We start from the raw sequence: 18983 nt of genomic DNA, 5'->3' as shown, positions 1-18983 counted from the left end.
TCATCTTCTCCGCCAACCCAAGTCATGTCAAACTAGCAGAAGAACCACTGAGACCCCTCCTTACTCATACTGAGATGGCATAGTTGGTTTTCCCGGAATTCTTCACGGATCGGCATCGTCGACGATCTTATGGTTGTTCTCGGCAACGACCTCGATGTGTTGCTTGCGGAATTTACGGGCTGTGACTCCTGTCTCGAATAGAATATCAAGCTCTTCATACGTCCGACCCTTGGTCTCTGGCAGACGAAAGAACGCCCAAATGAAGAGGATGGTCGAGCCTCCGAACCTGATGACGGATTGCGATCAGTAAGTGTGAGGTCAAGTCGCAAAAGTTGGAACTTACCAAACGTAAGCGGCCTTTCCTGAGATATTGGCACCTGTCGGATTGGTGATATATGTTTGCACCACGCCTGCGGTGACGCTCAAGATCCCAAAAACAGCTCTTGAGAAACCCATCGTCTGGGAGCGAACCCGTGTGGCGGAAATCTCACCTGCGATTGTGTAAGATCCGGGTGCTACGATTGATGAGTAGATGGCCATCCAGACGAGGCACAAGGCTGCCTGGACGAAAGGAATTGCACGGCCGCCGAATGAGTCCAGGATGCCGACAATCATGAGAGAGGCACCGCAACCGGCGAGGCCAAATAAGAAAAGACGACGCCGACCAAACCATGCCATGAGGAACCAGCAGAAAATGTTCCCAGCAACCCCGAGTGCGCCCGCGCCTATGCTTCATCTGAAAGCATCTTCTGCGCTGACGCCAACTTGGAGGAGAAAATACGTCTGTGGGGTCCAAAGATTAGCGATTATTTTCGTTTGCACCGGTTCGCTGGTCACAAACTTACTGGACTTGCGGCCAGGACCTGGCCTGTTATTGCCTGACTTGTCAGAACAACAGCTGCGATCTCCGTTCGAGGCAGATTGGTGCCCTTGAAGCAGTCCGCGAAGCTCGACTCTGTCTTCGCCATCTTCTCGTACTCATCCGTGTGCTTCATGAGCGCAATTTTTGCATCAATTTCCTTGTCAGAAAGTCCGCGTGTAAGACTGCGGAGCGACTTCCTAGTCTCTTCAATGCGTCCGCGACGAATGAGCCACCATGGGCTTGACGGCGCGAAGAACGCGATGAGGAAAAGTGGGACTGGCCAAATCCACTGTATGGCAAAGGGGATTCTGTACGCCCTGCAGATGAAGTGTGAGCGACTGCTTGATACTCAACCAACAGTCTGTGCATTTGTGAGTCTCACCACTGGCTCATAACTGTCGAGAAGGGCTGCAGCACACCAGCAGCCAGCAAGCCACCGCATGACCATGCGAAGTTGACGAAGTTGATCAAGTAGCCCCGAACAGCTGTGGGACAGACCTGGGACGGTAGTCGGTATCAGCCTCGTTACGTCTAGAGCGGCCTTGACCAACCTCAGATGCATAGACAGGTCCGACACCTGCCAAAATACCCCATGGAAGGCCATTGCAGAGGCAGCCAACGAACAGGACTTGGATGCTCGGAGCGCAGAAAGTAATGGCAATGGTACCACAGAGCACGACGTGGGCAGTCATGATGGTGATCCGCGCACCAATCTTCTCAATCATGTAACCACTCAGCAGGCCGCCCACGATCCCTCCAGCTGCTGCACCCAGCATGAATGCCATCTGCCACCTGAAGCTGACTTGATAGCCCAGCTCAGGGTCATAGTAGTCGCCATATCGCCTTTGGAATCTGGACGGCATGGTCAGCTCAGTCATTCAAGCACAAGAAAGAAGACGTCTTACGCTGGCGCTGCGACGAGCGCGCCTACCAGTGCGATGTTATAGCCCTCCATGATACCTTGGAGAGAGATTGCCATTGCCCACAGCATTGCTGGCCGGTGGGAGCGAAATGCTTCGCCAAGCGTCATGTTCAATTCGTCGTCCGTACCTCCTGCCGCCGAAGCATCCTGGAATGCGACGGGTCCGGCATTGTCCAGGTGCTCGAGAGTCGCCTTGCTGGAGAGGTCAGCCTCATCTGAGGTTGTGATCGTGGTCTTTGGGATCATGTCGGCGGATGATGCAGCCCTGCAAGACGGCTGAACAGAAAGTCCAAACAGTTTCGCGAGCGAAAGAGTCTGCGATGTGCCAGTGGTCTGGAGCACTCAGGAGGTTAAAAGACATTGGCAACGCTACATCAACATCGATCCCTTAGACCGGCGAATGGGTTGCGTGACGACTTCGCTTATCGGTACCCAGTGCCTTTGTGAAAAACGGGTAGCGGACCCGCACTCTAATGCTTTGAACGAGAAGTAACGTGCTCTCTTGGCCGCACCAACTACAACGTCTCCATAGGGGCCCCGCTCCCCAGACGCCACGATCAAGCCAATCCTTTCGATCCGAATACGCTTTGTACAATCCTGACATCGATTTGGAAAAGGGAACCGAGAGTGCATCATCCACGGGACCATAAGTTGTTGATGGGATCAAGAAGCTATTCTAGAACGCGACGACCCGGGACGTAACAAGCCTCTTCCTGCAAAGTATCTGTGCTGTATTTGAGTCGGGCTGAAGCTTCGAGAGTGTTCTCATTGGCCGACAATACGACGCATGTCTGTGGATCCTCGAGGCTAAAGCATGCATAACCAAGCGTAAAGCTTATTGGAATGCATAAACATACCGCAGTCACGGAGTTAGACTATGCGGCACACGAATGTGAGCATACTCCAAGAGCTTGCATCTTCTTGGGGCAAACGCAACATCTACAACGGACATCGATGCGTCGTTTGATTTTCCATCCTTTCTCCTGCATCATCGAGACTCGTACCTTACGGACATCGTTTACAAACCAACTTGTCAACCCGTCCATTTGAAGCCATGGGCTTTGCTTTCGAAACTCGCAGACTTATCGCCGTTTTCTGGGCCCTCCTGCCCACAATCTTGGAAGGCTGCATCGAGGACGCTGCACTCCTCATTGGCTGGATCCTGCCAGACAATACTTTACATGCCGTCCTGCTACTATGCGGGCTACTTACCATGTACCAGCTGGTCTCGACGCTCTACTCGGGCGGTGCCAGAATTGATTCCAAAGCCGCCATTCTCGACAAGGCTGAGCACCGGTCGTGAAGTTATGCAAGTTCGTGTTCATGGTTCTGGACTTCGGCATCGAATGGATAGCTTACAAAGTCAGAAACACGCACGACGGCATAGATCCGGCTTTCCAAGTGGTTGGCTGGAGTTGCTTGTGAGTTTGCGAGTCGACACTTGGTCGGCAACAGGCCAAGACGATTGCTGGGCTTCGATCGAACAGCGACAGCAATGCTCCGCGAATTTCAACAACAATTAATGAACGCGGTACAACTCTTCGCGAACAACAGCTATCTCAGAGCACGGGTTGCGGGCGTGCCGCCTCCGCAGAGAGAGTCGACCTTCAACTTTATGAACAAGTACAGCTCGAATCATCTACTTCCTACAGTACTCTAAAGCCGCCCAAAGTGCGGGATCTCGCAAATGTTCTCTACGACGCCCGCCGTCGACTCAACAGCCAATCGTATCCCGTCATCCGATCTTTCTCAAACTGTTTACTCGTCTCCATCTTTGGCAACATCCCGCTGAATCCGTGGGGCATGCCTGGGTATACGTTAAGTCTCGTCGGAGTGCCGTACGATGTACGCAGGACCCTCTCGAAGACCAGGCCCTCATCACGGAGCAAGTCCACGCCACAGATTTGCAGGAAGCAAGGCGGCAGTCTACCATGTCCCGACGGCCAAAGAAGAGGACTGAACAGGGGGTTCTGTCGGTCCTCTTCAGCGACATAGTAATCCATGACCATGCGAAGAACAGAGGCCTGCATGATTGGAGCATCTTTGTTCTGCTCCCACGATCTACAGTCCGCCTTGTACTGCTCTGGAACATGGTCTGGATGTACCAGAGTGGGGAATAGCAGGTGGAGACCTGTCAACGGTGGCTGCATATCGGCATCGCGACGCATCAATGCAACCACAGTCGCCAAACTACCTCCGGCAGAAGCTCCAACCAGGATAAAACCTCTCGAGGGGTCTGCCTTGAACCTGCTAGCGTTTTGTGCTGCCTGTGGACAAGATCATCAGTGAATCGCACCAACCTTGCCTGAGCCGCCACTCACCCAGTTCGTACCATGGAAGCAGTCGTAGACAGCCGTCGGGAACTTGTGTTCTGGAGCCAGCCTATAATCGAGGTTCACACAAGTGACCCCTAATCTCAGGACCATGCGCTGAGCTACTACATCATCGCCCTCCAGCCCACCCAAGCACCAGCCGCCACCATGGATCAGAACAGCCAAAGGTCCAGCTTCGTAGGAATCTTGCTTCTCGTACATGCGAGCCGGAATCGTGTCTCCATCTTTTACAGGGATCTCGATATCCGTCTTCTTAACGCCAGGTAGATCTTCTTTGCGGGCTGCGGCTTTCATCGTCGCTCGAAGGCTGGATATATCTCCTGTTACGTCGAAGGTTGGTCCATCTTTGCCGAAGACCGCTTCGCTGGCCTGATCTTCTTGTCAGAAGCGGATCGGAGCCGCAGATTCTGTATGACTGCTGGAAGATCTTACATTAGTCCATTCTGGGTCCGGTGTTGGGTGAAGCGACCATTCACTGCGATTTGCCATTGTGAGACGTGGAAAGTAAAGTCTTCATTCAAATGCTGCCGAAAATGCTGCTGCTGTCCTTCCCACCGGCCAATTCATTCCCAGCATCTTGACACAGTGGCCTTACGGTATGGGTATGAGGCTCACTTGCATTACCAATCCTCGACCGTACAGATTTTGCTCGGACAGCAAGCCTTCGTGAACGCACATCTTGGCGGCTGGAGGCTGTTTGTACACAAACTTCTTATGAGCGGCTGTATCGCAGAGCGGCTCCGGATTCTTGACTGCCGCTAGGATCCACCTCGTATGTCTCGCCAATCACATCTTGCCTGTGGTCCGTGCGCACGATCACATGTCAAGCCACGTGGCTTGGAAATTCATTTGCCTGTATGCTACTTCCATAGAAGATGCACAGTGGCAGAAAGATCATCTGAGCCAAAAGCGGTACTTGACGCAGGTACAGTACTGAATGGGATGTCCGAGCCCTCCCATTCGTTCACCATACGTTATGGCGCTGGCTCGCAATGGATGTTCGGTTCATGTCTTTTTATGAATACAACTTCCTAGCCCTGACTCTCCATAGCGATACGCTCGTTTGGCATGCATCAACGTTAGATGAATCGAAAGTATGTCGATGCCTGAAACACTTCGATGATATCCGGGCGGTATACATAAGTCGCAAGCGTTGTGGCCATCACCTCCTGTTCGAGGCTCTGTCCTTGCCGTAACCATTGAGGCATCGATTCTTTTGACCTCTTGGTCTATCGAAGTAGAAAGCTACATACCGGTGCGATCATGACAGGCCTGAGCAACCAACCGTCTCCACTCCCCGCCGACCATCTCGAGCGTGTCTACGCCGCCGTGCTCGGAAAAGTCATCGGCGTCTATCTCGGACGACCTTTCGAGGGATGGCCTAGAGAGAAGATTGAGGCCGATCTTGGTCGCGTACGATACTACGTTCATTCGAAGACTGCAGCAGACTCGGGACGTTTCGATGAGCTGGTCATTACCGACGATGACGTGTCTGCCACGTTCATGGCTGTCCGAGCGCTGGAGGAACATGGTGCGAAGGAGTTGACAGCGGAAGAGATTGGAAAGACTTGGTACGTGGCTGTTGGGGGTTCGAGGTTGTGCTCAGCTGCTCACTGAAGACGTAGGCTGAACAACGTCGTCGAAAAACGATCAGTATTCGCATGGAGTGGGAATGGTGTCACAACAGAACACACGGCCTTCGTGAATCTGAAGAAAGGCATACCCGGTTAGTGAACCCATCAGTCTGAAGAAGCAAAGCTGACCTTATTCAACAGCACCTGAGAGTGGCTCCATTGCGAGGAACGGAAAGCACATTGCAGAGTCCATTGGTGGCCAAATCTTCATGGACGCCTTCGCAATGTGTGCTCCAGGTTCGTCATCAGCACCCACGTAGACAGATGATGCCTAACGATTTCTGCAGGAAACCCAGATCTGGCTGTCAAACTTGCAAAAGCGGCTGCTTCAGTCAGCCATGACGGGGAAGGTGTCTATGGTGCCATGATGTGGGTACGTGTCAATCATTGAAGTCCGCCTGAGTCGGAGTCGATTCGGTGACTGACTCAAATCAGGGAGCGATGGAAGCCGAAGCGGTCCTTTCCAAAGACGTCGACCATCTCCTCGATACAGGTTTGAGGTATATCCCTTCGGACTCAGTCGTAGCGGAATCCACACAAGAGATCCGAGAGTGGGCGAGAAAGGATGATGACTGGCTGGTGACCCGGCAGAGGATCGAAGACAAGTATGGTCCAGGCACGACCAACAAGCATGGTGATCCCATGCCCTTCGTTGTTCCGAACCATGACCTTAAGATATTAGCACTGGTGTATGGCGGGCATTCGTTCCACGAAGGTGATAATGATCCAAATGTTCTGCCAAGACTGCGATCAAATCATAGTGCTGACCGATGTTTCAGGTCTGTCGATGTGCGTCTCTGCTGGCTGGGATACGGACTCGAATGGTGGCAACATGGGTGCACTCCTTGGCATCATGTATGGGCTCGATGGCTTCAATGACGGGCCCGATTGGCGAGGGTGCGTATTTGGATTTCCGTTCAATCAATGGGCTACTAGAGACTGACAAGCTTCGTCGATGTTGAAGACCCCTTGCAGACAGGATGTTGATATCCACTGCCGACGGAGGATACTCGATGAACAATTGCGCTCGGGTAGCATTTGACCTCACAAACCAGGGCAGAAAGTTGGCTGGCGAGGTGCCTCTGAAAGCGCCGAAGGACGGTGAGATGGATTTAATAGCTCTCCTAGACACGAGCTAATGTTCTTCCCAGGTGCACAATTCCATTTCACCCTGCCTGGAAGCGTTCAGGGGTTCCGAGCGTTTCCTCCTTCTTTGACACCAGACCTCGTCCGATTGCGACAAGGCTCTGGCGCCCACAGTCCAGCGTTGGCAATCTCTCTGAGCGGCTTCACCGTGGCAAACGAGGACATTGAGGTGCTGGCGGATACCTTCATGCCAAAGTACGATTTGGAGCCGACGTACTACGATCTGCAAGCCTCGCCTCTCATACACCCAGGTCAGACGCTGACTGCACGCCTGAACGCCGCGAAAGACATGCCGCTCAAAGATGTGAAAGTGGCGTTCCGGCTCAAGTCATACAGCGAAAGCGATGCATTGTTCACTTTGGACGGACCTCGATGCGATTTTGGCGACGACGGCGTCTGTAAACTGACCTTCACGATTCCGGATGCCTTCGACCGCCAACCTATCAAGGAGATGGGGATTGTTCTCAGCATATTGGCTTCAAAGCCCATCACCGGCACAGTCCGGCTAGACTACATTCGTTGGACGGGTTCGCCCAAAATGGTACTCGGGAAGCCATCCAAAACCTCATATTTCCGCTGGAGCGCAACAGAGCCATGGCGTCGGGCGTGGGTGAACAACATGACGACGTTCCCAGAGTACATGCCACTGTTCTTGGTCGCACAAGATGTTGGCGAAGGCAGCCTGATGTATGGCTGTCGGGATTGGTACAACTACAAGGCGACAGCCAAGCATATGGTCAACAATAAACCGGGTCCCAATGGTCTCGCAGCACGGGTCCAAGGGCTCAATCGTTGGTATGCTGTCATGCTGAGACCTGGAGGCATTGCCATTGTGAAGGCATTCGATGAGAAGCGCATAGACCTTGCGACCGCGGACTTCGATTGGCGAGTAGTACTGCCATATGACCTGGGGCTGGAAGTCCAAGGAGAGAAGCTAAAGGGGTACGTGAATGGCAAGCTTGTGCTGGAGGCGAGCGATTCGCAGTACGAGAGTGGTGGCATTGGCCTCACTGTAAATGACGGCTCCATCATGGTGAATGAGGTGGAAATTGGGCCTGCTGGGGAATAGTCGAAGATGAGGTCAAGCGAAGTATGCTGCCTGAAGTTGAAAGTACGGCGTCCCGCCAATCGTCACCAACAGAGAGTCCCGGAACATGTATGATCTTCTCTCTTCCTTGTCTTGAGGCTGCCTCGACGGCGTCACTGCCATTCGCGAGACTGCGGAGACTGAAGGCACACGGTATGACTGGACTCCTCCCTGAGGACAAGCCATTCACGATCTTCGAATGGTATGGTTTGGAGGACCTGGAGATAGACTAGGAGGGCTGGCAAGTCGATGGAAAAGCTGTTACAGTCTCTTCCTGTCTTCTCGACTCTTTCTCTCATCAGGTCGCCTCGCATGCGGTGGCTGGCGCTCGGCGCATCGTATGTCGGATCTTGGCTCGTCGTCGCATAATGGTGAGGGCTGAAAGCCCGCGAGGATGTACTCGCAGGACTCGTCTGTAGGCAGTGATGATAAAGATGGCACTCAGACGAAATCGATCATGCAATGCAATGGGAATGAACCTGATATGATCAGGAAGCTCGCACATGGACTAAGCGGCCGCAGCAGCCGCGCGCACGGGCCAACAACATGGACTAGCCTTCCTGACTTCACCTTTTCACTCTTCTCTACCGAGTTCAATAATCATTCAGTCCACTCGTCAAGCCGCCTCGAGTTTACGTCAGGCTCTATAAATAATCCATTCGCTTCATTATCCTGCCCCGTGTCATCCGCGACAGATTTCGCGACCATGAGCCTCTTTCAGCTATGCACTCAGCCAATCCACTCTCCGTGCGAAGTTGTGCCCTCAAGCCACAGGATGTCAGGATCAGACGGTGCCTGGCTCGTAACAGCAATTGTGGCCGCTATGCAGTCAGACTGAGCAATCAAGAGCATGTTGAGATTCTTTACGGCTCTGATAGCGACCGTGTGCACTGAAAAGAATAAAGCCTCTCAGCATGACGCTTTGGAAAGTACACATCTTCAAATAGCTGACCTGCTTTGCTTTCTCCGAATACACGCTGCCTACTACTGCTCTTCTGGTTGCCGTATTCCAGACTCACGATGATGGAGAATATATCCCGCTTCTTTCAGCAATGTTTCTTCCTGCCACAACCTACACTGACAGAGCAGAATCTTCCCGATCAATTTGGCAGGGTCTTCATCGTTACCGGCGGATATGCTGGAGTTGGGAGTGCCCTGGCTAAGATCCTGTATTCGAAGAACGGGATCGTCTACATTGCTGGCCGAAATGCAGAGAAGGCAGACGTGGCTATTCGCAACATCCAGAAAGCACATCCTCTCAGCAAAGGCAAACTGTATTTCTTGAAGCTGGACCTGGCGGATCTGTCGACGATCAAGGCCTCAACGGAGGACTTTCTATCGAAGGAGAGCAGACTTGATGTATTGGTGAATAGTAAGTCCTGCGATCATGGATGCCCTTACTTTTACTAAATTCCTGAAGATGCCGGCGTAATGAACTCTCCGGTCGACTCTGTGACGGCGCAAGAGCACGAGCTACAACTAGGAACGAACTGCCTCGCCCACTTTCTGTTGACTTGCCAACTGACCCCCATCCTGGAACGCACAGCCGCCAACTCTGGCCCGGCATCGGTAAGAGTCATCTGGGCCGCCTCCCTTGAGATCGAAAACTCACCGGCGGGCGGCGTGCCGTTCAACGAGTACGGCAATCCAGAAGTGCATAAATCCAACACGTTCAGCAACTATACTGCGTCCAAAGTGGGCGATTACTTCCTCGCATCACAGTTTGCTCGGCTACATCGCATCCAGGAATCAGCGAAGGGCGTAGTGTCTCTCGCTTTCAACCCCGGAAACTTACACACCGACCTGCAGCGCCATAGCTCATCAGCGTTGGTTTGGATCCTGGATAAGCTGATGCTCTTCCCAGCAGTCTTTGGGGCATACACGGAGCTCTGGGCTGGATGGAGCGATTGCATCAAACCAGAGGACAGCGGGAAGTACATCTGGCCGTGGGGCAGGTTCGGTGAAGCAAGACAAGACATACAGGCTCAGCTGGAGTTTGGAGGGAACGCCGAGTTCTTCTGGGATTGGTGTCTTCGAGAGGTCAAGCCATATTTGTGATAATGGCTTTCCAGGAGAAAATGTTCCGCCCGCTAGAGGCGTTGCGTTGGTTTCGTGTACGTTACCAAAAGCCGTTTGAGACGTATCTTGTCGATACCTCACATGGTCCGACATCGTACTATCAAGGCCGCTCACAGGCGAAAGTGCGACAGGGAGCGCGGCACAGATGAGCCCTGCGAATCGTCTGTTAGCCCGGTCAACTACTTCACTCGAGTCCACGAAAGCAGGCCACGAAAATCTCAACCCTCTTCTTGTCGAAAAATCTTTCTCGACCATTGCCAGGGGCAATGCGAGCTCCACCTGCAGTCTGCTACGCTCCCACTTCATCTAGGCTCGGAGCTCGTATTGTGGCATACGACACGTCATTTCATCACAGTTGCCAAGCCATTCTAGCTCCTTGGAGGTCGCCTACGATGTATGTGATGTATCTCATGAAAATGTAAGGCCTTGTCAGTAGGAAGTCGATCGCTCGCAAGGTAGGATCTAGAGCTCAAGGTATATATCAAGATCCTGATCCGGTTAAATACAATCGATCAGTCAGCAGTCTTACCCACATGTATCTGATAAGGTAACTAGTATTCCTTCGATAAGAGACATTGAGAGTACCTAGACATTCTATTACCATGTCAATGAAGCGTTTCCTTCACTTCAGACCACACTAGCGATTGACAAAACATGCGCGACCCAGACTTCCCCTTCGAGAAATCGAGCACGACACTATCACTGATCATCTACGGCCGCATCATCCACAGCACCTCCCGCACAAAAGTAACAATCCTATCCAACGCCTCCCTAGGCATCAACAAGCACGGCAAAATCGCATTCCTCGAAACCACGTACCTTCCCCCAACCGAAGCCGCAAACCTCCACCCCGGCTTCGACAATGCATCCACAATCCACCTCAAGCCGCTCCAATTCGTCTTCCCCGGCCTGATCGACACCCACATGCACGCTCCACATCCCAACATCTCTCTGGGCATGGAAGGCGACCTAAAAGAATGATGCGAGGGCTGGACAGACCCGATCGAGGCTTCCTACTCGGACACTTCCAAGGCCTCCCGCGTGTATCCCGCCATGGTGGCGAAGCTCCTAGCCAATGGCTCGACGACCGTGGCGTACAACAGCAGCATCCATCCTGATGCGACGAATGTGCTCGCGGAGGTGTGCAAGGAGAAAGGCCAGCGAGCAATCATCGGCAAGCTCTGCATCGAGACCGGGGCGACGCATGGGAACATGGAGAAAAGCGTCGAACAGTCCTTGCAGGATGAGCGGAAGGCGATCCAGCACATCCTCCACAACGTCGATCCCAACGGCGACCTCGTGCACCCCTGTATCCAGCCTCGCGCAGGCAGCTACGCCAGCGAATCCCTCCTGCACGGCCTAGGCGAACTCTGCCACACTTCCACCGACGAGGAGCACGGCCTCCGGATCCAAGCGCACATGTGCGAGACGCCGCTGGAAGTGGCGAATATGCATCTCCTCCATCCTGGGTATCAGAGCTACGCCGACATGTACAACCACCACGGGCTCTTCGGCCCGCGGACGATTCTTGCGCACTGCATCCATCTGACGGATCGCGATGTGGATCTCATGGCGCAGCGCGGTGTCGGCGTGGCACATAATCCTAACAGCAACACATGTCTACGAGATGGCTGGTTTCGTGTGCGTCGACTGCTCGATCGAGGCATCAAGGTTGGCTTGGGGACAGACTGCAGCGCTGGGTACTCGATTAGTGTCTTGGATGCCATGAGGCAGGCGAGTAATGTCAGCCGGCATCTGGCGATCAGTACAGGCGACGAGAGATGCGTGCTGAAGTTCGAGGAGCTCGTCTACCTCGCCACCATGGGTGGAGCGGAGATGTGCTCGTTGAGCGATCGGATTGGGAATTTCGAGAAAGGTAAGGAGTTTGATGCCCTGCTGGTGGATGTGGGATTGGACGACAAAATCAATGTGCAAGGGCGGGAGCACGATGAGGACGCCATGTTGAAGAAATGGGTCTTTATGGGAGACGATAGGAGTATTCGGAAAGTATTTGTTGCTGGGAAGCTGGTCGCGGGAAAAGACATGGACGACATGGAGGAGTGGTCGAGGTGGGCGTGAATGAGCCCCCTTTTGTGGTGATTACACCGCTATTGCGCAACAAGTGAATGTGGCGGCCACTCGAGCGAAACAAAAAGCGAAACAAAAAGCGAACGACCAGTGTCTTTTCCTCATCGTCACAAATGATAGTGCCTTTTGTCCCCAACGAAAAGTAAAAGTCCAACGCCCTGTATATTCAAACACATACCCGGACCCTTTCCGGACAAGGGCCCATGCCTTTCCCATATCGCTGAAAGCACAGGTAGGGTATCATAAATCCATAAGCGAAATTCATTAATTCATTCCAAAAGATCCAAAAGTGCAGGAGGTGGAACAGCGTCCAGGTTCGTGTGTCCCATTTTTGGTGTACAGCGCCAGTTCATGCCGGCCAGGGGCTTGGTATGGGCGTCTTCGACACAAGTGAGCGCTCACCAGTCGCATCCAGTCCAGTTCAAATCTTGACCCGGGCGTCTATGGACACATGATGTCCATCATCAGGCTTTGAAGAAGTAGATCCCTCAAGGACGGAGCCACGTTGTGGGCCGGTGAAGTGCTTGCGGCCAGTGGTGAACCATGTGGTGGTAGCGATAAGGGCGGCCACTCCAACTGCTGCAGAGGAGTAGTTCATGGTCGCGCTGGTGACCGGACTCACGGAGGGAAAGTTGAAGACCACGACGCAGAATGCGAGGTAGAACATACCGATCAGATTGAAGGCCATGCCGAATCTGCCCAGAGAAAAGCCGCTGTCGATGTCGTGACGACCTTCGAGCCGGCCCCAGACGCGCACGAAGAGCGGCATGATGTACGATAGGTAGAATCCTTCTGTTGAGAAAGCGAGCACAGTGTTGAAGCCGGTGACAGAGCCGAAGTAAATGGCCATCAGAGCCATGTTGACAACGAGGACGGTCAGAATGCTGTAATGCGGGACGTGTAGTGTAGGGTGAACCCGACTGATGTAACTGCTGAGAGGCAGGCCATGATCGCGAGCGAAAGAGAAGATGACCCGGGAGCTCTGTGCCATGAGGAAGCAGAGACTGACCAGTGCGATGATTGTGATCAAAACAGTCAGGCCAATAGCGCCGCCCACCGATCCAGTTGCTTGCTGGAAGATGGCGATGAGGGGTACACCGGTCGCCGTGGTGTCGATTGCGTCTAGGTTGCGAATGCAGAAGAACGCGGCAATGAGGAAGATGAAGCCGGAGAAGGCCCCAATCCAAACAGAGTAGATGATCGCTCGCGGTGCGTCCTTCCTCGCATTGCGCATCTCCTCGGTCATGTGCGCTGTCGCATCGTACCCCGTCATACCAAATGCGGCTTGCAGGATGCCTAAGAGGGAGGCGTAGGAATTGCTGAAGCCGGTGTTGTTGACAAAGTCTTTGAAGACGAACCCTGCACTCGCCTTGTCTTGGTCAAGGGACAAGATGACAGTGATCACGACGACAAAGGAGGTCAGATTGAAGATCATCATCGTCTTGCTCATTTTGTCGAGGAGATGTCTGCCCCAGATATTGACAGCAGCTGCGAGGATCAACACCAAGTAGCAGACCAGGCAGACATGCCATCGTTCGATGACATAGTTCGGGTGAGCAATCTGCGCCAGGCCAAGCACAAAACTCGCTCCTATGAATCCATTGGCCGCTCCAGCAGACAAGAAGCCGATGACGATGAACCAGCCGCAGAGATAGGATGTGAGTCTGGCCCACTTCGGTGGAGTTAGGATGGCAACCCAGGAGTATTGACCACCAGCGACCGGGAACGCACTGCAGATCTCGGCGAACGAGTAGGCCACGAACAAGGAGAAGAAGCTGACGGCAAGCCAGCTGTACACGACGACGGGAGGGCCTCCAGCATTGATAGCTGCCACGAGAGAGCCGCCCAGCGCAGTCCAGGTTGTCAGAACGGACCAGGCAAAGCCCAGCATTCCGAAGAAGGAGAAGTCTCGTTTGAGTTCCTGCTTGTAGCCGAAGCTCTCCAGATTGCGGACATCTTCGTTGACAACCTCATCCGCTGAGGATGCTTCTGAGGCGGGGAAAATGGAGTCCATGCTGCGGGCAGGGAGGTTATTAGAGGACGACAATATTTGTGTGGGTGGAAAGCAAGCCCTTTGGCAGCGGTTCCAAGGAGAAGAAGAAGACTAGGTGAAGCGAGGGTCACGCATGGCGGACATGCTGGATCGTTGGCCGCCCTTATCGTGGCTCTAGACATCAACCGTGGACAGCTGCACACGCCGAGCACGAGGACGCAGAGCTTGCGAAGCTTAGAAGGTGAATGTTACTGTACCCCGGGCAGATCCCGAAATAATGGATGAATCGGCACTAAGCCCTGCACCCCACTTGGAGATGAGCCAATCAGAAGCGCAAAGCGTATCTAGCGTGGCAACGTCACTTCTGTAAGACGCAGGTGCTCTGCTTGGCTCTGGTACAAATACTTCGGTGGGCAGGCCGCTCGCCCATAGGTGCAGAATGCAGATGCATGAGAGGAACAGAGACTTCAATCTGGCTGAACGTTGCTCTTCAATAGCCCGCCTGCTCGCTGATAGGTGCCTCAGCAAACATGGCAGGGAGAACTCCCGTCTGGTTGGACGTTGACACGGGTTTGTGATGCCACTCGACCCCTTCTCCAATATATATCGACTGATGCCCCTTCTTAGGCCACGATGTAGGATGCAGACATGTCATACAATGCCTCATTATCACAGCAATTCTAATCCCCACTCCAGGACGTCTTCGCCATCCTCCTCGCAGCCAGACATCCCAACCTGGACCTCCTCGGCATCAGCTCATCCTACGGCAACGCAGAACAAAAGTACACAACCAACAACACAAGCGCCGTCCTCAGCGCCGTAGGCCGTCCCGACATCAAAGTCTACCCAGGCGCCACGAAACCTTTCTGTCGGGAGTTCATCGGGCCACCAGAAATCCATGGCGAGTGCCCTTGGAAAACATCCTGTTGTTTGCCCGGGGAATGCTCGCTGACTGACGTGGATACTAGGCAGTACCGGACTCGCGGGTACGAGTTTGCTTCCCCAGCCTGTGTCCAATATTGTGCGCGATGTGAACTTTCTCGTCGCCGCACGGGATGCGATCATGGCGCAACCGGCGCGAACGGCGTGGTTCGTGGTGACGGGGCCGTGTACGAATGCCGCACTGCTGTTTGCGGCTTTCCCTGAAGTTGTGGATCATCTAGCTGGGTGAGTGTACGTCGTAGCCTCAAAACGCATGCACATCCTAATTCATACAAGACTCAGCATCATGGGCGGAGCCGTGGGAGGCGACTTCTGCCCTCAGGTCTCAAAGGAATTCGGAAAAACGCTCGGGCAGAGCGAAGGATTCGGCAACGAGACGCCCTGGGCCGAGTTCAACATCTACTGTGATCCAGAAGCGGCCCACGCCATCTTCTCGAACCCGAAGCTGGCGGCGAAGACGACTTTGGTCACTCTGGATCTCACGCATCAGTGCTTGGCGACGAAAGATGTGCGAGCGCGAATTCTGGGCCCGGGGGAGCCGAGTCCGCTGCGAGGGTTCCTTCATGAGATTCTGCATTTCTTCGCGCAGAGCTATGTCGAGTGGTTTGATGTGCATGAAGGCCCTCCGCTGCACGATCCGCTCGCTGTTGCTGCGCTGTTCGGGTACGATTCGGGCATATTTGAAGAGGATGGCGATAGATATGGGATTCAAGTTGTGACGGATGGAGCACATAGCGCGCTCGACTCCGTGAGAGGGCAGGTGGGAAGGACGGTATTGACAAAACTTGATGCTCGCTCAGATGGGCTTGCTGCTGGCGTTAGGGTGCCACGCAAGTTACACACCAATTCATTTTGGGATGTCCTTGAAAAGTGTGCAGAGATTGCGGACAAGGGTCCACAACCTGTCTCTACATAGTCACCACGGCCTGAAAGGCCCCGTCGAGTAAGCTTTTAGAACACAGCAAAGCATCTGACCCCCAAGTCAACCGACTGCTGACTGCCTATCCAGTCCACTCGACATCGAGGTTGTAGTTCATGCCTGCTGGCTTTGCATGGCGAAGTTGGAATGATGGGCTGGCTGCTTTGAAGATCTTCTCCCAATCGTCGACAGTCCGCTCGCGCGAGCCAAACCACGTCAGCATGCTGAGGTCCATGGATCTAGCACTCATGTCAGTCGCTTATTCCATGTCAATATAAAAGGCCCAAGAGACTTGCCTTCTTCGCTTCTCGACGGAAGATGGAAGGGTGTTGGGCTCATGCAAGGTACTATCGTCAATGACGATACGAGCACCCTTCTTGAGGGCAGGGATCTGGTTCTTCAAGATCTGCACACACGACTCGTCGGGCCAGTTGTGGAAGATCGCTCTGAAGAAGTAAATAGGTGCGCCTTTGACTGGCTGCTCGTCGAGAATGGAGTATGGCATGAACTGGAAACGATCCTTGATCTCGGCTGGAACCCTGGAGGGTCCCTCATCGACGACACCAGCCAAGTCTTGGACGATGAAGTTGAGATCCGGAAAGCGCTGGGCAAGTCCTATCGAGACCGGTCTGTTCGTATATTGTCAGTAAGATATTAAATTCGCTTCATGGCAGGACAACCTACCCCCAGGCACCTCCTACGTCGACCACGGTAGCTTTGCCAAACGAGGCCCAGTCGAAGGCATTGAACAGCGGCTCGAGTGGAATGAGGGAAGCGAAGGTATTCATGGCGCTTGCGAATCGTCGACCACGCTCTGGGTGAGCTTCCATCTCGTCGTAAAATCCTCTTGGAGTGTCGAATGCAAGACTGAAGCCCTGCCAGGTCGTTAGCTACGGAATGCGTCAAACGAATTCATACTCACCGATTGCTCTGGAGAGTGAGCTCCATCGTACTTCTGCAACGCATCGACTACCTATAAACCAGCCGTCAGTCTTCGAAGTCCATCACATGAACAACAAAACGTACTCGGCCAGAAGCTCGGAACTTCTCCTCCATCGTGATTCCCACAAAGTTCTGCATCAGCTCGCTCTCTGCGAGCAACTTCGAGGTGGCAGTGTGAGCGACATAGTCGGTCCTTGGCTCGCGGAAGATGTGATTGCACATGGCATGGCGGACGAGTCGTCGAAGGTCGATCACATTCAGACCGACCTTCTTGGAGAGGTCCTCGAATGACCACTCCTCGCCAACTGGCAGCGCCTGAGCGATCTTGAAGCGGTACACTGCTTGCAGACTGAGACAGTCGTTGGGCTGTGGCGGTTAGCGAGCTGAAGCATGACTGAGAGTAGGCCACAGCAGGGCGACTCACGCTTGTGCCCATCAGCACACCAGTTGGACCGGTCAGGAGCTGATTCAAATCTCTGGTTGCACTGAGGACGGCTGTGAGGGCATCTGACGCCTCCTTCTCTTGTGGGGGTATCGCGATCCTAGTCGGGCCATCCAGATCGAAGGAAGGTGTTGCAAGGCCATTTTTCTTGAAGTACTCATCGACGACTTTCGTCTTCTCGGCGATGACGGTCGACAACTCCACGATCTTGGTCGTCATGTTGATGGTCGGTTGTTGTTGTGTGGTTGTAGCAGGTTGAAAGAGGGCGGCTTCAAGGCCACTTGTTTGTGCCTTCCAGTCGCTCAATGTACTCAGCGTAGGTGGTTGCACGCGCCGCACCAAGAGTGGGTCTCAGGCACACGTGTGCCGACGAGTGAAAGGAAGGCTCCCACCGGTACTGGAGCCGTTATCGCCGCCGCCGTTGATTCTTCGTGCTTGAGCAGGGGCTAGTTCGGATTAGGAGTTGTTGGTTTGTGCGAGCTGAATCCTTCAGCTGTGAAGCTGGTGGAGGTCTGAGGTGACGCCACAGGATCGGCGCTGCAAGCAAACAGCAAACGGGCATCGCCCCTGCCCCAAACGTGGGACAAACGCGAGCTCAACGGTCCGGTCTCTCCTGCCCTCTCTGCATCACCACTTGGGCACTGGAAAATTCATTTGTTATGCTGGAGGCGTGAAATGGCGTGGAAAGAGGAAGCTCGGTATTCGCCACTGTCTGAGGCATCCGACCAGGAATCGAATCGCAATTTAGGACAAGAGCCTCAGAGACGATTGAACTGGATATTGCGATATTTAATTGCTGCCATTACAGTTGCGGTAACATTTGCTGCTGGGTTCGCGGTGGGATCATATACGACGAACACTGGGACATCACAATCTTCAGCTGATACACCTCGAAGTAAGATTTGCCGCCCGTAAGAGACTGGAGAACGCATTCACTGAACGAGCATTGCAGTACCGGTGCCATGGAAAACATATTCGTTCAAATACAACGCCACATTCGCTCGAGCGCCCAAAGATAACAACGACAACATGGCAGCATGGGACAGCCTGATACCTAGTCAGTCTCGCGAAATCCACCACATTGAATCAAGGCTGATCCTGCGATCATAGAGGGCCGTGGCTGGATAAAACACCCTGAACTCAATGATGGACAGCTCTCGAGCGTGAGCGTCTTTCACCAGTTGCATTGCCTCAATGATGTGAGGAGAGTGTACTATGGCTTGACGAACGCTTCGGACGAGGCACTCGATATGTGGCATTTCACGCCGAGTCATATGAGGCATTGCTTTGAATACATCGTATGTTTCTTCACGGTTCCTGAAGAATCTCGAATGCTGATACGAACATCTTCTCTAGCGACAAGAACTGATGTGTGCCGCCGACTCAAGCCTCGAACCATGGCAAGACGAAGTCGGAGGCGCAACAGGCTGGAACGTCCAACGACAATGCCGCGACTACGACTACCTCAAAGACTTCGCTGAGAAGTGGCGCGCAGACAACTACGAAGGGTTCGAAGATGTCGACGTCTTCAATATCACGACAGGGGAGGGCGTGAAGCCTAGCGATTTGCCAGAGGTACTTCATGATTCATGAT

At 53.5% G+C, this 18983-nt stretch overlaps 9 protein-coding genes across 9 annotated transcripts; 5 read left to right on the top strand and 4 right to left on the bottom strand.

Annotated features, from left to right (window-relative positions):
• Positions 1 to 102: 102 nt before the first annotated feature.
• M409DRAFT_68534 (uncharacterized protein) lies at positions 103 to 1892 on the bottom strand (the record flags this gene model as incomplete). The annotated part of the gene is made up of 7 exons (XM_033817885.1): positions 103 to 286; positions 344 to 730; positions 782 to 783; positions 846 to 1179; positions 1245 to 1360; positions 1414 to 1714; positions 1768 to 1892. The coding sequence occupies 7 exons, from the start codon at positions 1890 to 1892 to the stop codon at positions 103 to 105; spliced, it is 1449 nt and encodes a 482-aa protein (XP_033664107.1).
• A 1586-nt stretch (positions 1893 to 3478) lies between these two features.
• M409DRAFT_68533 (uncharacterized protein) lies at positions 3479 to 4411 on the bottom strand (the record flags this gene model as incomplete). Its single annotated transcript, XM_033817884.1, has 2 exons — positions 3479 to 4051; positions 4106 to 4411. The coding sequence occupies 2 exons, from the start codon at positions 4409 to 4411 to the stop codon at positions 3479 to 3481; spliced, it is 879 nt and encodes a 292-aa protein (XP_033664106.1).
• Positions 4412 to 5380: 969 nt separating this feature from the next.
• M409DRAFT_57520 (uncharacterized protein) lies at positions 5381 to 7966 on the top strand (the record flags this gene model as incomplete). The annotated part of the gene is made up of 8 exons (XM_033813654.1): positions 5381 to 5688; positions 5743 to 5843; positions 5893 to 5988; positions 6039 to 6124; positions 6187 to 6466; positions 6531 to 6648; positions 6716 to 6852; positions 6903 to 7966. The coding sequence occupies 8 exons, from the start codon at positions 5381 to 5383 to the stop codon at positions 7964 to 7966; spliced, it is 2190 nt and encodes a 729-aa protein (XP_033664105.1).
• A 1041-nt stretch (positions 7967 to 9007) lies between these two features.
• On the top strand, positions 9008 to 10042 carry M409DRAFT_68531 (uncharacterized protein; the record flags this gene model as incomplete). Its single annotated transcript, XM_033817883.1, has 2 exons — positions 9008 to 9356; positions 9405 to 10042. 2 exons carry the CDS (start codon positions 9008 to 9010, stop codon positions 10040 to 10042), a joined length of 987 nt encoding a protein of 328 aa, XP_033664104.1.
• Positions 10043 to 10717: 675 nt separating this feature from the next.
• M409DRAFT_68530 (uncharacterized protein) lies at positions 10718 to 12142 on the top strand (the record flags this gene model as incomplete). Its single annotated transcript, XM_033817882.1, has 2 exons — positions 10718 to 10960; positions 11051 to 12142. The coding sequence occupies 2 exons, from the start codon at positions 10718 to 10720 to the stop codon at positions 12140 to 12142; spliced, it is 1335 nt and encodes a 444-aa protein (XP_033664103.1).
• A 430-nt stretch (positions 12143 to 12572) lies between these two features.
• Positions 12573 to 14165, bottom strand: M409DRAFT_68529 (uncharacterized protein; the record flags this gene model as incomplete). Its single annotated transcript, XM_033817881.1, has 1 exon — positions 12573 to 14165. One exon carries the CDS (start codon positions 14163 to 14165, stop codon positions 12573 to 12575), a length of 1593 nt encoding a protein of 530 aa, XP_033664102.1.
• A 509-nt stretch (positions 14166 to 14674) lies between these two features.
• Positions 14675 to 16002, top strand: M409DRAFT_26256 (uncharacterized protein; the record flags this gene model as incomplete). Its single annotated transcript, XM_033808027.1, has 5 exons — positions 14675 to 14714; positions 14772 to 14779; positions 14841 to 15049; positions 15117 to 15311; positions 15363 to 16002. The coding sequence occupies 5 exons, from the start codon at positions 14675 to 14677 to the stop codon at positions 16000 to 16002; spliced, it is 1092 nt and encodes a 363-aa protein (XP_033664101.1).
• Positions 16003 to 16087: 85 nt separating this feature from the next.
• Positions 16088 to 17608, bottom strand: M409DRAFT_68527 (uncharacterized protein; the record flags this gene model as incomplete). Its single annotated transcript, XM_033817880.1, has 6 exons — positions 16088 to 16244; positions 16302 to 16634; positions 16690 to 16880; positions 16928 to 16978; positions 17032 to 17313; positions 17372 to 17608. The coding sequence occupies 6 exons, from the start codon at positions 17606 to 17608 to the stop codon at positions 16088 to 16090; spliced, it is 1251 nt and encodes a 416-aa protein (XP_033664100.1).
• Positions 17609 to 18418: 810 nt separating this feature from the next.
• M409DRAFT_26254 (uncharacterized protein) lies at positions 18419 to 18982 on the top strand (the record flags this gene model as incomplete). Its single annotated transcript, XM_033808026.1, has 3 exons — positions 18419 to 18446; positions 18500 to 18687; positions 18746 to 18982. The coding sequence occupies 3 exons, from the start codon at positions 18419 to 18421 to the stop codon at positions 18980 to 18982; spliced, it is 453 nt and encodes a 150-aa protein (XP_033664099.1).
• Between the last annotated feature and the right edge of the window lies 1 nt (position 18983).

Source organism: Zasmidium cellare, assembly GCF_010093935.1.
Source record: "Zasmidium cellare ATCC 36951 unplaced genomic scaffold M409scaffold_31, whole genome shotgun sequence".
NCBI classification, from domain to species: Eukaryota; Fungi; Ascomycota; class Dothideomycetes; order Mycosphaerellales; family Mycosphaerellaceae; genus Zasmidium; species Zasmidium cellare.
This window is presented reverse-complemented; position numbering and strand designations above follow the sequence as displayed.